Source organism: Chelonoidis abingdonii, chromosome 6 (assembly GCF_003597395.2).
Source record: "Chelonoidis abingdonii isolate Lonesome George chromosome 6, CheloAbing_2.0, whole genome shotgun sequence".
NCBI classification, from domain to species: Eukaryota; Metazoa; Chordata; order Testudines; family Testudinidae; genus Chelonoidis; species Chelonoidis abingdonii.
The window spans coordinates 122,787,783-122,809,643 of NC_133774.1; the positions used below are offsets into that span (position 1 = coordinate 122,787,783).

The 21,861-nt window shown below is 41.8% G+C and overlaps 1 protein-coding gene across 1 annotated transcript in view; it reads right to left on the reverse strand.

Annotated features, from left to right (window-relative positions):
- The window catches only part of ECPAS (Ecm29 proteasome adaptor and scaffold), an 87,673-nt gene that overhangs the window by 30,403 nt on the left and 35,409 nt on the right, over window positions 1-21,861 (reverse strand). Inside the window, exons 8-25 of the mRNA XM_075067502.1 lie at window positions 20,714-20,795; window positions 20,341-20,460; window positions 20,071-20,156; window positions 19,706-19,784; window positions 16,652-16,701; window positions 16,113-16,179; window positions 15,895-16,017; window positions 14,205-14,308; window positions 13,270-13,393; window positions 10,454-10,534; window positions 9,480-9,705; window positions 8,537-8,628; window positions 7,006-7,140; window positions 5,091-5,256; window positions 4,376-4,619; window positions 3,242-3,255; window positions 1,541-1,699; window positions 313-458 (exon numbers count right to left, since the gene is read on the reverse strand). Coding sequence (XP_074923603.1) covers window positions 313-458; window positions 1,541-1,699; window positions 3,242-3,255; window positions 4,376-4,619; window positions 5,091-5,256; window positions 7,006-7,140; window positions 8,537-8,628; window positions 9,480-9,705; window positions 10,454-10,534; window positions 13,270-13,393; window positions 14,205-14,308; window positions 15,895-16,017; window positions 16,113-16,179; window positions 16,652-16,701; window positions 19,706-19,784; window positions 20,071-20,156; window positions 20,341-20,460; window positions 20,714-20,795 — 2,098 coding nt within the window. The remainder of the gene's footprint in view (window positions 1-312; window positions 459-1,540; window positions 1,700-3,241; window positions 3,256-4,375; window positions 4,620-5,090; window positions 5,257-7,005; window positions 7,141-8,536; window positions 8,629-9,479; window positions 9,706-10,453; window positions 10,535-13,269; window positions 13,394-14,204; window positions 14,309-15,894; window positions 16,018-16,112; window positions 16,180-16,651; window positions 16,702-19,705; window positions 19,785-20,070; window positions 20,157-20,340; window positions 20,461-20,713; window positions 20,796-21,861) is intronic.

A 21,861-nucleotide genomic window follows, 5' to 3' on the forward strand; every position in this document is an offset into this window, starting at 1 on the left:
TTATTCTTAGAGGTTTAATGTTTTGCAAAGAGAAACCCTTTAAAATTCCAGTGACACCAACCCCCTTCGCCTAAGGGAACAGGTCTTTGGGGCCATATCCTGGAGCCCTTATGGAAACAAAACTCACACTGACTTCAGTGGAAGTTGAGAGGCCTATTAAGGCCTGTAGGACTGCAGAAGCAATATCATCCCAGCAACACAGGGCATGCAGGTGTCACATGAAGATCTCAGTGAGTACGTAAGGAAGGAAAGAGGCAACAGTGGCGAGGGAGAGAAGGAAGACAACAAAGCAAGACAGAGGCAAGTTTTCACCTTAATTTCTTTGTGTGTGCTCAGCTTCTTCACCAGTGACAAAAGCCAGATGCAGGCTGCCTGCCTGATGTGGGGGTTAGGGCTGACAATGTGTTTATTCAAAATGAGGTCCAAAACCCAGGGGACCACGTCATTTACTTTCACATCTGTTCGGATGGAATAAAAAGATGAGGAACATTACACACACATTCTTATGGTCACTTAATGCATTCAATCAACTCAGACAGCTCTTCACTATGGTGGAAGCACTCACCCTGCACCTTCAGCACTGCCTATTCATTAAAAGCCCTGCGGGAGTTAACGGGAGTTTTGCATGAGTAAGGACTGCTGAATAGGCACCTCTTGGCCTAGTCTTAAAATATCCTTGGCCAAGACTCTGAACATCCGGTATGGGTTTGAAAAACGCACAACGATCTTTGAACTACTAGCACTATGACTGAATGGGTTAGTGTTTTATTAGTACCCAAATTCCCCAGAGGGACTCAATCTAGCTTCTCCCTAACCCTGCAAACACATATACATGTGCTTAACACTAGGCACAATTGAGGTCAATGGGACTACTCATACATATGAAGCTAAGCACATATGCGAGCGTTTGCAGGAATGGGGCCTAAGATTGAACCTATGGTTTTTGAAGGCAGCATTTTTCATGCTCACGTTCTTCTATATCCAAAAATCTGATTAGCGAACAAAATGTTCACTTGGGTGCATAAAGTTGGGTAGATATCCAAGTCCATGCACACGCCAATGCAGTTTGTTCATAGTAATCCAAGCGTTTGTGTACAAAACTTCTGGCAAGAACCACCAAAGAGTCCATTTTGAAGTCTGGTTTGGGAAATTTGTCTCTAACCGTTTTAAAAGGACTTATACGTATTAGCTATGAAATGAGCGTGGAAAGCATAATAAGTGATCAAAGCGTAAAGCAGTTAACCGTATAGTAGTAAGAAGCTGGTTTAAACAGCGCACACTTCAAAAAGCTTTTCATTGTCTCTCGATATTTTTCAGACTGGTAAAAATGGGAGGAAAAAGTCACTAAATAGTGAAAAACAGGCAAACGGACCGGTGAAGGGCCCAAACCTGCAAGGTACTGAGCACCACCCGGGAACTGCTAAGCGCCTCTAACTCCCACTAACTAGAATCAGTGTCCCAGAAATGCTCAGCTCCATGTAGCACAGTGCCCTCAGGTTCTTCATTCCACCTCCAAATCTCCCACATCAACAACGTATACCTGCAGGAGGAGTATACTCTTCCTCGGTGACCATCCAAGCATCACGGGCAGCCACTGAGCTGGTTCCTATTGCAGCACTGGTAATGGCTTCACCAACGGTGAACTGAAGTTCTATTTGCTTGGCCTGAAAAATACAGTAAGTCCTCCCTAAATAATCACCTTGTTACTGACCAACCCCAACAATTCTCACTCCAGTTCTGAGTAGAGCGCTGCAGTCAAGCGGCATTTTGCAGAGATTTTCAAAGCTCCCTAGTTTGGATGCTCAGCCGCCTGTTAAAACTGATGGCAATTCAGCGTACAACCCCCCACGGCAACTTTAAAAACCTCAGGCCTTTACTTTTACAAAATGCTTTATGGAATATTTGACAGCCTGCTATAAAGTGTTACTGTAAGTCATTAAAGCTGTTCTGCGTTTGTCCAAACCAGGGAACAAAGGTGATGCAGCGTCCTTGACTGAATACAAAAGGTTTATTCACTTTATTCAGCAATCCCAGTTATTAGTGTGAAATACTGAGGTTTTACTGTACTAGGCAGAAGTAAAATAAAAGATTCCCCTACCACCACTTCAGGGAACAAACTGCTGTTAAATGTTCTATCCAGACACACTGAAAAGCTGAGCAGCACATTCTAAGTTCAAGAGATGGAAAGAAATTCTTTTCCACTCACCAGGGACACACAAGTAAGATTTAGCTTTGTTCTGTGTCCCTCTACCACTTCCTCTCTATTCCTTTTACCTGCATCAGGAGCAGAACAGGCACGGAACTTTGCTACTCATTTAATTTATATTATTTTATTTTTTTTAACTATGACATGTAGCCCGAAGGCTTAATTTTCAAAGTTGATGAGCACCTGCAGTTCGCATTGACTTCAATTAGAGCAACAGCTTCTCAGTTCTCGGCAGAATCAGTCCTTCATCTTATAGTCTTTCAAAATTAGTTTCCTACAAGCTCACATAAATCCTTCTGCTCAAGGAAACATTTTATACAGGAAGCTCTCCTGTCCTCAGAAAAGTTCTAGGAAGAGAAGCACTGCATTTTGAAAGGCCCACTTTGAAGATACAAACAGGATAACCTTGTCATTTTTGTTCCTTTTATGATCACGTCATATTACAGGGCTTGGCCACAGCAGCATATTTGATATTCACTAGTCACTTCTGTATTTGCTAACTGCTCAATGTGATTATGATCAACTGAGAAAGTTAAAAACCAACATGCAAATACAGAACACTAGCCTAATGTGCAAGAAGTTTTTCACTCTCCCTTCCAGCATCTCATTCAGTAAATTAGCAACTCTGAAATACTGTGCAGAATGGAACAAAATACATTTCCAATATAGAGCAGAGTTCCGGGATTGACAAAAAACAAATTTTATATATATATTATATTATATATATCTATACCACACCAACATCATATATAATATATATCCACAACCACACACAACACACACACCGAGCAACGAGCCGAGCTGATTTTTTCTAAATGCTTAATTCACCTGAGGCTAACATCATCATCCATACATTTCTGTCCTTTGTTTAAATTTGTACAGGAACAAGAATATTTTGACATCCAATGTGTTATCTTTAGTCATTTTAAAAGACCAGATTTTCAGAAGCAGTCCCACTGACTATGTTAGTAATGTGCATGGGTTCTGGGATAGAAAAACTGAGGCGATGGGTTTTAAATGCACAGATCCTTTTACCCTCTACACCTTGCCTTTGCAAAACGAAGAACAGATTGATGGATGAGTCCTTCAAAGGCAGCTCATTTCCTTTGGTAAACGTGCCCAAAGTTTCAAAGGCCAGTACATTTCAAAGCTCATTGTGGTGTACACGGGAGAATGTTAGTTAGCCTTACTCCAAGAATCTCATTAGCTCATGCAACAGTTAGTTTCTGGTGGGGAAGTCTCCATCTCCCTGGAAAGTAACCAGTGTTGTACTTGCTCGTTCTTATCATCTTTAAACACAGAAATCCACAAGATTTTACTGCATAACCAATGTAAGCACTCTTTTTCAACAGTAGATACCTCCTAATTTGAAACCGACTTTTATTTACTCTTTCACGCCTCTCCACTTGAGTTTAATCACAAGCTGTCATTCCTAGAAAATCAGAGATGGGAAAACCTACTAGGTATGCGTACATCCTCCTGCCACGCATAACTTTTCTCCTAAGTGCACGAGCACCAGCTGGATAAAAAAAAACACTAGGAAAATTGACCAAGAGCATGAGTTTCCCCCTCATTCTATTTGGGGTCAGAGCCTAGTTCCCTTTCACACAGTTATGTCAGAGAGTGTTTCATGATATCTCAGCCACAATATCCCATTTTCTTAGGCTTGGTCTAACCCGGGAAGGGGAGATCGATCTAGGCTTACGCAACTTCAGCTACGTGAATAACGTAGTTTTGAGTCAGCCGTACTTTAGTGCGATTTCCGTGGTGTCTCACCCTGTGAGTTGACTGCTGCCGTCCCCCGTTGACTCCTGCCTATGCCTCTCACTGAGCTGTTAAAAACATAAACTAGTACAGACAGACATCGACGGAGGCACTCGGGGTCAGTTATATCGTATCTAGACTAGGCGTGATAAATTGACCCACTGAATCAATTTCGCCCGCGCAATCCGACGGTAGTGAAGGCATACCTTCAGTTTCATCCCAAGAAGATAAACACAAAAACTACTATTTATTCAAGGGATTTTCTAACAGCCTTTGGCCTAGCTCTCCTACACTGAAGCCAAGGGTAAAACTCCTACTAACTTCAGTGGGAGCAGAGTTAAACCAAGACTGAGCACTTTTTGAAAACGTCATCACCAAGGCTATAAGGGTGATGTCTCTCTTAACTTAATAGATAATCGCGTTAGCCTCAGAGAAAATATGCCAGAAACAAAATTAACAAACCAAAAAAATCTTGCCTTATTTGTTTCCTTGCCAGAAGGGATCCTGGCCAGTAAACTTTCAACAAGATGCAGCTTTGTAAACCCGGTGCCTTCATTGGGAATTGGCAAGGGGCCATTCCTGCCAATTTCCCCCAGTGCTGTACAAGCAGCAACTGCCAGGAGCGGAGAGGTGCTGTCCAAAAAGGAACCTACAGAGAAGCAACAGGATGACTTGGTTTTTGTCCCTACAACCTGAGTGCAGTCAGAAGTATATATATATATTTTTTTTTAAACAAGAGGCCAGGTTTTGCTCTACTGTATAACAGAGAGAATAAAGGAGAGAAGGCAGAGTTACAATAAAGTAAAACCAATTTAAGTGAGGAGAATGTATCACAAACATACAATTGTGTGCACCTGCTTGTCTCTCACATGGGAGTCTATTTCTTAATTAATATTGGAGTAGTGAGCATTGTTTACACCTGATCAGACAACAGTGATGGAGACAGTCTTAAAGACTGGAAAAATACATCCGACAGGTGTTACTCAGCATCAAGGCCACTGTCCGTTCATGCAGACAACCTGAGAAATATCCTGAACCAGCTGTGACTGGAAACTATGCCTACATAGTGTCAAGAACCACCAACGCCAAGGCGCAATACAACAGCCAAGAGCGACGTTACCTATTGTTTCTGTTGTGGTCTTTATGAGCTGGTCTTGTTCTGGCATGACGACAATATTTGGCTCTTCAATGTCATGCATCTCCATCATTCCGGCTTTGCTTTTGGCCAGGTACCTTCCTACTGTGAATCCCAAAGCCAACAAGGATCCATGTTGGATCTCCGGGTTCTACAGACAATATAAACACAATCATGCATTTTACATAAAGCATATATGAAAAGACAGACGTATAGGTACGCCCGCTGGAAAGGTACAGCACAAAAATTCTGAGCTACAGCCCAGCCTATGGGGCTTTCCATAAGTTGCCGATACTGTCAATGTTTTCTCCACAATTTAGACTTCCAGGGGAGATTTTCAATAGCTAAGGGATTTAGGAGTTTAAGACCCCAAGAAAGTCACTGGGACCTCCTTTCCTAAATTGCTTAGGATCTTTTGAAAACCTCCTCCTCAAGTTACCAGGAGGAAAAAAAAAAAAAAAATCTGTAATCCTTTAGTTTATAAATATATCCTTCCAAATGTGAGCAGTGCTGTCTTCCCCAGTTTGCACATACAAGAGACTGAAACAAGGGGTCATGTTCTGCTCTTGCTTACTCCAGATAAAATCCCTTCAATTCAGTGGAGTTACTCAAAATTCACACGCGAGTGCACAATCTGGTCCCGTCATTCCAGATAAAGTTAAAGCAAGAACATAAATTATTTCAGTGTTGATCTTTGTATTAGAAATGTCTAGCGAATGTCTTGTTCTGGATTCAGAATCCAGTAGTCTGGATTCATTTGAAAGGATACTCTGCAGGAATAAGGCTTCAAGATTTAAAAGATGCAAACAACAGAACTGCATTTATTTATTTTTAACGTTTTTGTTTGATCCTCAACATATTACTCTAAGAAGGAAGGGAAAAGAGTAGATCTAGGGGGGACTGGAACATCTCAAAGAGAGAATGAAAGTTCTCATAAAAAGTATTTCTTTTAAAGGGAAAACTGAGTAAAATAAAGGACTATTTTGTTTCTAATGTCTCAGCTTAGCTTTAAACCTGGAAGAAGTCCCATTTGACTTCAAAAAGAACATTGTGTTAAGGTACTAGTAAAATAGCAGATTACTGAGATCTATGTAGGAATTAAAATCAAAATAGTTCTTTGGGGAAAGGATTTAACTCTTTCCTTAGACTGCGGTAGGTGAGTCGCATCAAGAAAATTATTTGCCTGATTTCTTGAGAGGTGGGGGAATGGGAAGAGAGGCTGAATTCCTCACTATTTGCAATTCTTTTGGTCAAAGAACTCAGGTAAGCTCCAGGAGCTACGAATAATGAGAGGAGGAGAGGGGCTCAGAGGGAGGGAAGGAAACCCCATCTAGTAGCGATAACAATTGTGGGAGGTGAAGGCTGTGGACTGTAAAACCATGCCTTACCTAGCAAAGGCTGTTGAGTAGGAGAAGCTTTCACTGGCCAGCGGTGAAGGGAGGGAGGGAGAGAGCTATGGCTTAGCCATGAGAAAGGCAATGAGTGACCAGCTAAATACTTCCTAAAATCTGTGCTGACCTTTAATTGCTGATCAATAAAAACAAAACTTAACTGCTGGAGGTAGCTGGTGCAACGCATCATCATGCAATAGGACGATGACTGTTTAACTGACTAAACTTCGTAATAAAGTTTCCTAACTGTCCTGGCTGTGCTTAGGAGAAATGTCAAATATTGACTGAGTATAGTTTCAATTATTTACTTATTTAGAAAAGCTGTTCTGCTCAAATATGCAACATACCTCCAACAAGAAACTAACTAATTCAATGGTGCTTTTCTAATTTTAAAAAAAAAAAAAATCACTACGTTATAAATTCTGGATGGCTATAAGATTAACAGCTTCAATTAAAATGTCCCAATAAAAAAAAAAAATACACAAAATGGATAAAGAGAATGTAATTACATGATTGTCTTTTGCTGTCTTGATCAGTTGCTGTACAGAGGACTTCAGTTCATTTCCAGACATTGTGGACAACACTACAGAATACAACAGTGCTGCCAACTCACGCATCTCTTCCTTGTTTGTATTCATCATACTCTAAGTTAAAAAAAAAAACAAAAAAACGACAAAGATGGAATATACAGTACTTCACTGATGTTCTACCTTTAATACAGTAGCAAACAGTTCAGATGCAACTACCCACCTACACTCCATATTTTACTCTAGTCTTTTCTACCCTTGGACTATTATCATCACCACTAAGTAACTTGCTTAGGACCCAGTTCAGCAAAGCACTTATGTGCTTAGGTTTAAGCATGAATAGTCCTATTGTCCTCAAGGGGACTACTTACCTGTTTACAGTTAGCATGGTGCTTAAATGCTTTGCTGAATCAGGTATTTAATGAAGAAATTTCATGTTCTCCAACCATAGGGAGCTAATAACTCCATGGAATTGTACAAGACAAAATTGTTGTCTTGTACAATTCCATAGCGCCACAGAGTAAGTTTTCCTTTCATTTGCTCTTTCCGCTTCACTTGACAAAAAGAGATTAAACCTACTTAATGCGAAGGCTGCAAATCTCACAGACACAGAAGTCAAGAAATGGAAAAGTCACAGTTCTCACAGCAACTTTAATTCACTCATGTTGTTTGTATATAGTATTTTTTATTACCTAGGCTGTTAAAAAGGTCTGGTTATTATGGCAATGTTAGCATAACAAACATAATATTAACATTTGTTTCCTGACTTGTGTTTTTAAGTTTATAACCTTACTTTTTGCATTTAACTCCACATACACACACACACACACACACGTGTGTGTAGAGAGAGAGAGATAAATGCAAAAAGTAGAGTTATAAAACCTTAAAGAACATTCTCAGGTCACCTGAATCCTTCCGTTTGAATTTTGTGTGTGCATATATATTACTTACACACACACACACACACAAAATTGAAGGATTCACGTGACCTGAGATTATCGGGGGAAAAAAAGAAAAATGAAGTTGATCACTACCAGAATCCTGCCAATGGAGTTATATAGCGCGATTCAAAACTTACATCAGTATATTAGACTACCCTCTACCTACCCACCTCAAGAGAGCAGCCAGAGCAGCTCCTCTCACTGGTAGATTCTTACAGGGTGAAGTCATACCCATGAACTACCCTGACACAAGTGAAAGATCTGGCCCTCAGGGTATGTCTACACTGCACTAAGACGCCGGCAGCTGACCCATGTCAGGTGACTTGGGCTTGCGAGGATCTGGCTATGGGGCTGTTTAACTGCTGTGCAGACGTTTGGCTTGGGCTTTAGGCTGGGATTTGGAACCCTTGAACTAGACCTGCAACACACACAGAAAATAAAAATGCTGCAAAAAAGAACCTTTCACTCCTCAAGATCATGTAATCAGCTACCTGGAAAATTATTAGGTCTTGAAATGCCCGATTTTGTGCAGGTGAACAGAAAAAAAAAAAATCCACATATATGCAACATACCTTTATCCAATCTATTTTGTCAGCAAATCTGGTAGCTAGTTTTTCTGGATACACCGAAACAACTTCTAGAAGACAGTACATGACTGGCAAACCTAAAAAGAGTAATTAAAAAATCAAGTTATGGAAAATGAAATGCAATTTTTTCTATTTACAACTAATGGTAAAATAGGCAGATGATACCCCATCAAGGAGTTTAATGCAAATTTAAAGATCCCAGATAATATGGAAATTCAAAGTCATAACTTTATTTCCGAGTACCCTCTCTCTTATGGATGTCAAACAGACAAATAGTTAGTATGTGAATGCATATTTCTAGTAAACTGCTTTAATGGTACACAAGTAGTTTGTGATGAAACTTTAAATTGCCTCCGATATCTGATGAAGAGTGTCATTCCACAAGGGCACAGGCACGGACTTTTGTTTTTGCCCGGGAGTGCTCGCTCCTGTCCCCTCTCCTCTCATGTGAAAGGTGAGTGGGGCCTCGGAGGGAAGAGGCGGGGCAGGGCCTCGGTGGGCAGGGCCACAGTCCAGGCATTGGGGCACACAAAAGATTAATCCAGCCCTGTGGGTGTTGAGCAGCCCCTACTTTTTTCAGTGGGTGTGTGAGCCCCGGAGCACCCACAGAGTTAGCATCTATATACAAGGGAACTGTTCAGGTGTGTGAAGACTGTAATGAACACTGACAATGGCCTGGAAATTCTGACACCCCAGCCTAACAGATAATGTCGTGGCGCTTGCTCTCCTTAACTCCTTTCACAATTGTGTACGAGGGAATAGCTCTAAATCACAAACTGGGATAAAACAGTTTGAGTTAGTTCTCATTAGAACCTATGGTCACGGAAGCAAATTTCAGGGTATTGAGTATGCTTGGTCAACGCTCATTCATAATGTTACAGAAAGAGTTTTTCTTCTTTCCTCGGCACCATGGCCCATGGTTCCTCACCTCCAACACCAGACAACAGCTGCTGAAGAAGGCCAATATAGATTTGCACTGGGTTGGTTTCTCCACTTTTTGAGGAAGATGACGAGGAAGATATGAAGTTGCCAGACAGGAGGTTTCTGATATAGCGGCCAATTGCTGGAGCATGGTCTTGCATGTCAGCTAAGCTCTGAGAGGCTGGCACCACACCTGCACTGTGAGCAAGACACATTCGCAGGTACAGGACTATCTAAACAGAGAAGAGAACAAGATAGAGTTAAAGGTATTTCATAGGGAAGCAGGAGTCAGATCCAGCAGGCACCCTGGTTATCAGCCCCTGTAGGGGGGGGTGCAACCAAAAATTGTAACTCAAAGGGGGTGCTCAGCTCAGAAAAGTTTGAAAACTGCTGGATTAAGTCATACAGGTCAAACAAAGATGCTTCTAAACTGGTGTAACTTGCATCTTTTCTCAGCTAGTTCAGCATGTAAGTTACACCAATGTAGCATCCTTTAGCCTACGGTGTGTAAGTAACACATCACCTCTGAATTTGGTTCATTGAGTCTAAGGTTCATCACTGACATCAGGACCACCCTACCTGCTACCAAGCTACAAGAGCAATGTCTTGGGGGGTGCAGTGTCTTCTGTCTTTCATTTCCCACTGTTCGGGAGGGAGACTGTCAGTGCCTTCTTTTGTGAGGTTAGGATGCCAGGAGTATGCAAGAAGGCACTGTCAATACATCCTCCTCAGAAAGCCATTCCTTGACAGTGACACACCAGCTACTGAGCTAACCCAAATCTCCCTTTTTAGGGAAGCCTACTGAGGAGGTTGTGACAAAGTCAGATGAAGTCCCCAGAATTCCTTAAAGAACTGAACCCACTTTGCCTGAGTCCCAGGTCAGTGCCTTACAGACTATTACCACTGTTCTCCCAGGGTCCCATAGGTTAAATAATGATGTGTAAGAATGTATCATTATTGCCATGAGACAGACACAATTACCTCTCCAAACGTAGCAGGATTGAAAGGCAGGACTGCAGTTCCGGTCATGTATTTAGCAGGAGTTTTCATTCGGTGAGAGGCCTAAATAACAAACACAAACATTTAGCAGGGTACACTCCAGACTGTGAATGGCACACATATTTAATAATAATAATAATCTTTTCTGCTGCAACTAATTGTACCACTGTCTTCCATTCAGCAAATGTAATTATAAGCAAAACACTCTGCGCAAAATGCAGCTAACCAGAAGATCTCAAAAGCGCTTTAGAATCATTAATTAAAGCTCACAACTAGAGCTGGAATTTCCTTCCACAGGAAAACCTAGACATTTTTTTAAAAAAATTATTCAGAAAAAAAACATTTAATTTCAAAAATTTCAAACCAAATTCCAAAAAAGCTTCCAAGCTTGAAGACTGCCAGCTCAGGCTAGCAAGAAGTCAGAAAGCTTAGAAGCCAGCAGGAAACCAGCCTGATTTCCCCTGGAAACTCATCAAAAATCAACACATTCCCACAGAATGCTTCAGTTCCGACAAATCAACATCTTCCAAGAGTAAAAGGTTCTGTTAGACATCTTCCAACCAGCCTTACTTTCAACACCCCAATAAGGTAGGCAGACATTACTTTATCAGCATGTACGATGGCTCTAGACCTGGATTCAACAATTGTGGAATCAATTATGTCCTCAAATTCTTTGCTTAACTGGGGCCCTAATGAGGCACAGACAGCTTAAGCAAGCGTCCAAAGTCAAATGGGTGAATGAGTGGAAGACTTTGGATCAGAGCCCATTACTCCAGGCTCTCAAAACACTGGATCTTACTCCTCCTTTAAATTTAGTTCTCTAGATTTTTAGAACAAGTGTTAATGTGTAGGGAAGTCATTTTGCACACTGACCCTGGCCGTAACGTGTTCCTTATATGGACCAGCTCCGGCACATATTTATTATTCACCACTTGCATATGAAAAACCAAACACTTAAAGGTGCCTCAGCAAAGGGGAAAAATTAGTTGTGTATCCTTTGATGCATCTGTTTAAAAAAAAGACCTGAATAATAGTGAGCGTGTGGACAGGGGGTTCTCCTGTTTGTTTTTCACACTGGAAATTCAGGTTGTGTCTAAGCTGAAGGACTCTGCAATCTCGAGTGTGTGTGGGGAGGGAAAAGGAGGGGTCTGAACACCTGTTTAAGGTGAACGACTCCTATTTTGGATAAAGGAAGATTTTGCTAGCGATTCAACACACTCTCTCCTCAGTTCAACGACATTTGCTGAGGATGCAAAGTTGGGGGGTATTATCCATACAGAGGCGGATCGGAATATTATACAGCAGGACCTTGAAGACTGGGGAAACAGAAATGGGATGAAATTCAATAGCACAAAGTGCTTAGTGTCTAACAAGAATTTCTGCTACAAACTGGTGGTTCATCAGTTGGAAGTGACAGAGGAGGAGAGTGACCTAGGTGTACTGGTCAATTACAGGATGACTATGCGCAACCAATGTGATGCAGCTATGAAAAAAGCAAAACGGGATTCTAGGATGAATCAGGAGAAGCATTTCCAGTGGGGATAGGGAAGAATTAATGCCATTGTACATGGCACTGGTAGGACCTCATTTAAAATACAGGGTACAATTTTGTTCACTCATGTTCAAGAAAGATGAATTCAAACTGGAACAGGTGCAGAGAAGAGCAAATAGAATGATCAAGGCCAATGAAGGACCTATCTTAGGAGAGGAGACTGGAAGAGTTTGGCTTGTTTAGCTTACCAAACAGCGCTGAGAGAGGATACGACTGCTCTCTAAAAATACATCAAGGAGAGTGAAGAGCTATTTAAACTAAAGGACAATGCTCATACAAGAACAAATGAGTATAAACCAGCCATGAATTTATGTTATGTACCTAAATTTCAGGCTTCAGAACTTCAGCCAGTCACCTGCACAGGATCAGGAAGGACTGTGGGCTGCAATACTTTTGTCTAATTCCATTTGTTGGGTTTAGTGTGCTCGTGTTGATGGCCTGCAGTATGCAGAAGGTCAGACTATATGAGCTGGTGGTTCCTTCTGGCCTTAAACTCTATGACTATGACACTAAAGTATCATCTGTCACAATAAATATCCCTGAGACCTCCCAGAGGTCCTGCTATAAAGGCAGTTAAGTCCCAATTTGACATCCGTGATATTCCTAATGAAGAAAAAAAAAAATGCAGAAAAAATCCCTTTTAAAACAAAAAGTCATTTCAGACTTTATACTTCATAAGAAAAGCAAAGAAGGGAACAAGCCCATTATTTAAATCCGTACAGGTCACCTTTAAGTGCATACGGAGGGGAACAAACTGCGAGAGCAGTAAGTCACATCAGGCCCTGGGGCATCTCACACTGTAGGACTCATGATGTCACTCACACGGTCATTATTTTCATTTTTCCACTGAGTTACTATGAAGATGATTAATTAAGCCTTTTAGTTAATAGCAACCTCCCTCATTTGTTCCATTTTCTCTCTCCATATATTGGAACGGTTTTACGTGCTGTACAATATATTCCTCCCTTTCTCTGGGCCAGCCAACACATGGTCTTTGTTCCTTTAAGAATTGTTTGTGTGGAGTAACTGCTTGTGTAAGGTGCTGGATGACCAGCCCTGCAGATTGAACTCCCCCCATACAACTGATTCAACATGCAGCAGCAGTGCAAGCTTTCCCCGCTGGTGGTTATTTCAAAGGACCAGTTTCCTCGAACTTCAGCTAACAACACTGCCTTGGGGGTAAAAAAAAAAGCCTGCAATCATTACAAGCCTTGCCGCAGTGATCACCCGTGCTGCGGTGCTGTACCTTGTCTTGAATGTAATGGACCATTTCTGGGAAGGAAGGCATCTGTTTACCAGCACTCTCCTTTTCATTTTTACCAGGAAACATTCTCAGTACGCGCTGGGCTTCTCCATGCACCTCCTCCCGTCTTTCAAAGGGAAAAAATGAGAAAGGAAAGTCATTTGCACACAAGCACAGAGAAAATGTTATTTAACAAACAACAAATGCATTTCTTGGGGAGAGAGTGGGCTTTTAAGGAAGGAAGCTTTTTTAAACACTGCAGAGAACGAGCTGCAGGTTACAGAAAATAACAAGCTTTTTGATTCTGGAAGAAAGGAGACTGGATGATGAGACACTGTCTTGGCTTACATATCACAGTGTTCTCAATCTTACCAGGCTAGTGTCTTAATCAATCTATACAAACTGCCTTCAGTTTCCAGTCTTTCTACTCTCCCACCCTAGAAGTTTTGTTTTCCTCTCTTCACCTCTTCTTTTTCACCATTTTATGGCCCTGCCCTTAGCTGACCCATTGCCAGTCCTCTCGTGAAGTACTTATCTGAACCAGCAGTTCCTCGGGCATCACTAACCCAATGCCGTGCAAGACACACTAGCTGCAACTGATTTACTTGGCTTAATTTAATTATATGATGGCTTGGTAAAAATCAAAGCTTGAGCACTTTAAGCTTTGACATTGTCAGTACATCCTTACCAAGGTTAAAGTGTTGCTTTCCCATCCTTCACCCCACTTTGTTTTTCTGGTTTAAACTAAAAGACAAAAGTACTCTGTGAAAGATTTTGATTTCTCTTCTTCCTCCCTAACTTGCCAAGATAAGGCAGAGCTACAGGTTTCTGCAAGTCTGCCATTACTGCTACAACACAATGGCCAATTTCCAAACAACTGCACTGAATTTTTTTATTTATTTTAACCCAGATGCAAATTAACACCTCCTGAAACTTACGGATCTCCTGCAGCTAAAAGCAGTAAGTATCTGGAAGGGATGTGATCTGAAGGGAACACTGTGCTTGCAAATTTCACAGCCACCTGACGCACTTGGACTTCAGGCTTAAAAATAAATAAATAAAAATCATCATTAGCCCATCAAAACAGAAAGCTTTTTAAACGAAGGCAATTCCATGAAAGAAAAACCTTAAGATGAACCTAAACTGTTGTTTCAACAATTAAAAAAAAAAAGTTTATTTCAGTTGGAGAAGGAAATAATTGTTTTGCCCCTTCAAGTTATGGATCCAGACAAATTAGATGTACGTGTCCATACAGTATCTGCCACGGTAGGTCTTGATCTTTGCTAGGGCCTCTAGTTTCTACTATAATGCAAACAAAAATTTGCAGCCAAAACAAAGGATTTCCATGTGGTATGCATGCAAACAGATATCTAAACCATCTTCACTTTAGATCTAATCCAATTAAGCCAAAAGTAATTATGGAAGTGGAAGGAAACATGAAAGTGCATTTGGAAACATATCTAGTCAGAGCATCCACCATAAATGTAATTAGCAACATCCTTTTTCATAGACATTTTGTGAGAATTCCTATGGAAAACAGTGGCTGTACTTGGGATTTAAAAATTTTCTTCAAGATCAGAAGAGGTCATAGTACGTCCTTCTATTATGTTACACACCATTCTGTGTTACTTCTGCCCCAGAGGAACAAACACAGTCCTGTGAAGGTTCCAATCCTAAACTGGTATTGAAGTGAAAAGAACACAGCACTGAAGTAGCTACTTAAATGAACACTGAAAAGGCTGTTGTACTTGAAATTGACCAGCCTTAATAGTATTCGTATCTGGTACACTACTGCGTCTCAGCTCCTACTTGGGCAATGCAAGGCCACCTCTCTAAACCAATTCTTGGTGCAGCAGGACACAGAAAAACCACCACCAGTTTTTGCAGTAAGCACAGCATGAATTATTAAATGTGTAATTACACACACACACACACACACACACTATGAGGAATCATGGGCCATGATCTCAAATTCTTAATCATCTAAGCAGTTATAAAACAAGAATTTGCAGGATTAGACCATAATAAATAGAACAGTAGCCAGAGATGAAAAAAAGAACTATTAGCTCAGTGAGTCCCAGCCTCTCTACAAGATCTGGAGAGAATCTCCAGAGGTAGGACAGAGTCTGTCTGGAGGCCCAGATATCTGTCATGCATTTGTACACCTAGTTTTGCACAGGTAAATGTGTATGTCACAGGAAATGCGTGCACAACTATCCATAGAACTGCAGAACCTCCAGGCGCATATTAAGCTGCACTACAAGCAATTCTGAAAAGGACAGGCCTGGATACAGGGAAATTTTGAAGAAAAAGAAAGGTGCACGGATCTCATTATTCCAGTCACTAGAACATTTTCAAATCATTTTACTTCATGACATGGAAAGCCTCTGCATAGATGTAACAGTACAAGGAAAATGGAAGAACAGAACATCTCTAACAAAACACAGTGGAGACAGTGTTAAAGATTAGAGCTGAGTGAATCATTGATTTTTTTCTCGTTAGTTTGAAACCAAAAACAGAATTTGGATGCGGGAGGGGAGAGGGGTTCCTTGATAAAATAAGAGTATTTGGGTCATACCAGGCGGATCTGACTTCTTTAAAAAATGATATTTCTCTCTAATAAAATACCTTTATTAGGTATGAAGCCACAAGAGCCTCCATAAGTGTTCGCTGTGCTCCTTCCAAACTACTATATGCTCCAACCATCATAGACAAGGCTTCCTGAATAGCAAGCCTGGTATCAGGCTCTTCCTGCAATATGAAAACAAGAGGATTCATTACTCTCTAATGTGTTCCCCAAAACAGAGCATTAAATAATAACCTCCCAAACCCATGTTATCACTTACCTTGCACAAAGCTTCAAAAAACTGCTGGACAAGAGCTATGTCCTTGGTAAACAGCTGAGGCATTCGACTGAAATAGAATCACTTGAGTAGGTTTTTTAAAAAGAATTTGAGAGCAAAGCCATATCCATACCCTGCATTTACTCCCACTAACAACCACTCAGCATGGCTCAGAAATCAAGACATTCTATGAAACAGTCAATTTGATAACCAGTTCGGAGGTCCACTTTTGAACACACAGCTCATGGAGTTCATGCATGCTAACCGCCCCTAAAAATCATAAATTAACAAACCTGCAGCAATCTAGAGAAGAGAACCATTATTAGATCTTCTCTGCATGCTTCTATGAACTACCATAATGATCCACCACCACCACCATCTTTCATTTTACAGATGCAGAGATCACAGTGCTTCTCCACACACTGTGCTCCGTTGCAAATGGCCATGTGGCATGACACTAACTCGCCTGCCTGCTGACAGAGTTACAAATTGCTTTGGAAAATATATCCGACACCCCATTACTTAAAATGAATTTTAGTTACCTGGAGAGTTTTCCAACAGCGGAATAGGCCATTGACAGCAGTTTGGGGTCCTTGAATTATAAAACAATGAAAAGTCAAGTCAGTAGAGAGAGACACACATATCTATCCCTTATAATTATGCTATTACTTTATATCCTGTCTCCTCACCTTTGAAACATGTTTCAGGGACAGAGAGCCCCAGAAAATAATCAAATCCTAGAGCAAAGCACCTTGTAAATGAAGAACAGATGCATTACATTCTTCCCACAGAAACAGAAAATTATGCCAAAAAAGCTGCTGTTATCTTTCAAGAAAGAAAAACTGCTGGGATTTGGTAGGTATGTGAAATGGCCAGCAAGTGACAGACACCTTCCACTGACCCCAGCCAACTTCCAGCAGAGCCTGTCACCCATCACACAACAGTGTCAGGGTCCCCGGGCTAACAATAATTTAAACTCTTTGCTACGGTAGCAGCCATCCAACCACTTCTTAATTGCACACCCACCACATCCTTCATAAGGAAAGGAAAGGCTCACCCCACTCATACCAGTACCCCTCATCCGACAGCCGTACTGGAGTCACGTACTGGGGACAATCTGCACTAGGAAGGGATTTGCATGATCAGGCACTGGTAACGTGCTTTAAAAATGTTTGCTTTATGAAAAGACACTGGGAAAACCTGCATCGTGTTTTGGGCCAGAGTACGACACCCTTAGTTATGGTTGGTAGTACCTGTGAAGTGATACCATCCCAACAGTACCCTACCCGCCTTGGGTCCCACTGACTTCACATGGAGGAAGGTATTACTCAGGGAACGTCTAGACGAACAGCTAGTGCATGGCAAGCTAGGTGTCAATCAAACTTGTCTGCTGTGCGATAACTGGCCACGTGGACCCTGCTGCTGCGCATGAAGGAACTTCCAGCGTGCGGCAGCAGGACCCAGGCAGCCAGTTAGCGTGGGGTAGATCTACACCTGTTTGCCACGTACAGCGTGTTCACCTACACAATCCCTCAACCTGAGTCAGGGTATCGCAATCAGGCCCATGCAGAGCCTAGCACAAAGGGATCTAGCTCCACAACTGCGGCTCCTGGATGCAATCACAATAATCGCTGTGAGGCTACCCTGGCCCATCACCACTGACTGGAACTGCGCTCTGTTCACTGACACTCCACAAACACTATCAATGCGCCTCACACAAGGGAGAGAGAGATTTACATTATATACCCAGCATTTACCGGCAACACTCCTATCCTTTCTGTTTTCTCCTTGCTTTAAGTAACGTGCATCTAATGCAGTTTTTTTTTTTGTTTACCAAACTCTCTCATGTCTCACCAACATTAACATTGCTACATCCCCTCACCTACTTCTCTCACTGCCTCCCTGCCCTACTCCCTTTATTTTCCTGTCCTCACCACCTCCTCCCCACATCTGGGAGGCTATTGGCATTTAAATTGGTAGTTAACAAAAACATCCCTGAATCAGAAGGTTCTTAAAATGTGTTTGGTTCAACTTAGCTTGTTATCAAAAACTGTAAAAGGCAGCAAAGTGGTCTACCCAATGCAACCAATCCTCCAGCCTGTGGACCACACTCTACTCTGCAGCTCTTTATTTTTCAAACCCTGCCAGCGCACAGCCTCACTTTTCCCTTTGCAAGCTCAACCCAGAGAGGAGCAAGATGTTGCTGATGCACAATGGAGAAGCATCTGGAGGACCTGATAAAAGCAGTTTCCGCACCCTCCATTGACAAAAGATGGACGTACCCTTGCAATATGGTCTACAATCTAAGTTTGGCCCTTTGGCTGCTCCTGGGAGGTAAGCTACAATCGTGGCTACGTGCACAGTCTTCTGCCTTCGTTAGGGCAGAAGGTTGGAGCTTATCCCCTCCGATGCAGATTGCAGACTCTAACCAGTGCTTTGTATAAAGTGATTGTATACTTCTGTCTTAAGCTATTGCAACGCACTCTGCTTGGGCCTACACCTGAAGACCACTACACGGAAGTTTCATCAGGCAGTGAATGACATCAAGGTCATACTTAAAATTATACATGCGCTTAAGTACCTCCCCAGATCTAGGAATGAGAGAATAAAGTCCCAGTCCTGCAAACACTTACACATGTGCTAACTTCATGTACATGAACAGTGCCATGGAAATCTTTCAATCAACATGACTACTCACATGCATGTGCATAACTGTTTGCAAGACAGAGCCAAATGGCTTGCAGAGGTCACACAGGAAATTTATGGAAGAGTGGAGAATTTAGTCCAGGCCTCTTGGATCACAGTTCAGTACCAGGAGATCACCTTTCCTCTCTCTCTATCTGCTGAAAATATTTCCTTATACATTCTTTTAAAATAAACATTGTGCAAGAGCAATGAAGTATAAGAATCAGATCTTTTTTTTTTTTTTTTTCCTGCCCCAGGCCTCTCACTTCAAGAGTCCCCGTGCTTCGATAAAATCGGGACTGTCAAGATATTCAGCCCTTTGGCCTGTGTCCCGACCGATTTAAGATCAAGACACCATTTGTCCTGATATTCAGGTGAGGTGGGAGGGTGAGCAGGGTGAGGAGGCGAGCAGCAGACAGGGGGAGAGGCAAGCAGTTGCCCAGTGGACAGTGAGGAGATGAGTGGGGAGGGTGGTTTGTCCTGGGCCCCACATCCCCCCTAGGGATGGCCCTGGGTGAGGTAATACCTTCAGCAAAAGTTGGTCCAATAAAAGGTATTACCTCACCACGTTGTCTCTCTAAGGGTATGTCTACACTACCCACTGGATCAGCAGGCAGCATCGATCCGGTGGGGATCGATTTATCACATCTCGTCTAGACGTGATAAATCAACCCCCAAGCCCTCTCCCATCAACTCATGTACTCCTGTGCCGCGAGAGGCACAAGCAGAGTCGACAGGGAAGCAGCAGCAGTCAACTCACCGGGGTGAAGACACCACGGTAAGTCGATCTAAGTACGTCGACTTCAGCTACATTATTCACATAGCTGATGTTGCGTAACTTAGATCGATCCCCACCCAGTGTAGACCAGGGCTAAATAAATGTGACTTTACAACAAAACCTTTCAGCTCACCTCTTTGTATTCGTTAATCAGTTTCGTAAGTCCATTTAAAAGCATTGGGCCGAGTGGCTTTATTTTACTTTCTGGACAACTGGAATTTAAAAGAAAAAGTGTTAAAATATATTCTTTGCACCTCCTACAGTCCCTGATACCAGAAACCAATTGTGTTTTTTAACTGCCATGATCATCTTCTCTGTTCTGCCAGTATTACAGCTTAACATACAAAAAGATATACAGTATTTTTAAAAAACCCAAGTGCAATAGAATTAAATATTCTTTGCCTTCAGCACAACTGCATATTTACCATACAAAGCTGTCTCTGTAAATTGCTTGAAATAGTTTTGCATCTATTCCCATAAACCTGCTGAGTTGCTTACCTTATACAAATATGATGTACAAACTGCAGGGACAGAGTTCTTAGTTTCGTGTTTGTATTTGCACCAAAGAGTCCATCATACACCACCTGGTGGGAAGCATGAGAAGATCCGATACAGTGACTGGTTTAATTTTCGAATATTATTTGCATTCCCTTCCTTCCCTAGCTATCACATGCAGTAGTTAAGTTTCAACTCTATCCTAGGCACTGGAGGAATGATACAGTAGTAGTAGATATGTTATTAATAGCTGCTGTGGAGTGAAGGTGTTACCTGAATATTAGCTGGGAATGTTTCTGCAGCTTGTCTGGAACGCAGAAGATGAGGAACAATCTTTAATTTAACCCGGGTGCTGACTGGATCTCGTTTCAGTTCTGGCTTCAGAACAACTCCCTGTCAGGAACAAGATGGAAGATATTTCTTTGGATGTGGCTACTACTACTTGATTGTTAATAATTTACAGAAGTGTGTATCTTTTTCAAAAAAGAAAAAAAAATATTTACTCAACAGCAACTGCTTGGCAAAAACAAAGATCAAAGGAAGCGACAAACTAAAAATGGATGCTTTGTCCAGCAAATAAATCAAGGCAAATAAAATAAGATCCTCATGAACAAAGCAGGAACACAGCTCTGGAAGCAAGTCTTACCTCTTTAGTTTTCAGTGGTATATCCCCAAGGTACACTTTGTACATTTTGTTGACGATAGTAGGATTATTCCAGTCAATTAAGCTAAAGAAATTGTTAAAGGAACTAGTTAAAATTATGCCTTAATTATTTACAAATATATTTTACAGCACTGTGTAATGTTCTGAGGGGAAAAAACTAAATCTAATAAGCTTCAAGTGCAGCCTAATTTCACCCTCAGACCACCTACAATCTGCAGTCATGAGGTAAAGAATTACAAGAAATTAAAAGCAAGTCATCACAGCCAGGTACTCCACAGATGATTTTTGCTTCCAAATAAGCAATGAAAAACCCGCAGTTGTTCCCTTCTCTTCCTTTCCCACTGAAGGGGAAGTGCGGGAGAGGGAATCACTTTCAGCCCAAGTGGCTGCCCTCTAAAACAAAGACTTCCGCTTATCCACAAAACTGGCCTGGCATGGGCACTTGGGACCACAAGCTTCTTACCACTGAGCCTTGACTCTGACCTGGCTGGGACACCCCTACAGGGGAGAAGATACTTCAAGCTCCAGTCTCATTCACCCTTGGCCTCTCCAATGAGTCTGTCAACCGGGAGGGCAATCACTATGGTGGTTTTAGCAACAGGGACCCTTGTAAGCTGGGAAGCGGCTTTAGTCCAAACCTGTTTCACATAGGCCAACAAACAGCCAGCTGACCAGAACAACTTTGTCACTATAGACCTGAGCTGGGCTTGAATCATTGACCGAGGACCTTTCAGCCCAGTGTCCTATGTTGTTCTCTAAACGGTGGTGTCCACAGCCAAATGAGCCAAAATATATGAGAGAGAGAGAGAGAGAGAGAGAGAGAGAGAGAGAGAGTGTGTGCACGTAAAATCAAGGAGGGAGGGCACACGTATTTTTGCCTATAACAACTGAGCCCTAAACACGGGGTTAACATATGGGACATCTAGCAGTTGCATACATAATGTAAGATGTGTTTAAACAAACATGTTGATGCAGTTCTTAGGGCTCACAATACCACCACAAGGGGAGTGAACAACCAGGCTTGAAAGAACGGAGTCATTTCCTCAACCAAATTATTCCAATGAATTAAAATAATCTCTCTGGCCATGACTGAGGTGCACTGGAGAAGGTGTCACATCACTTGCTTATGC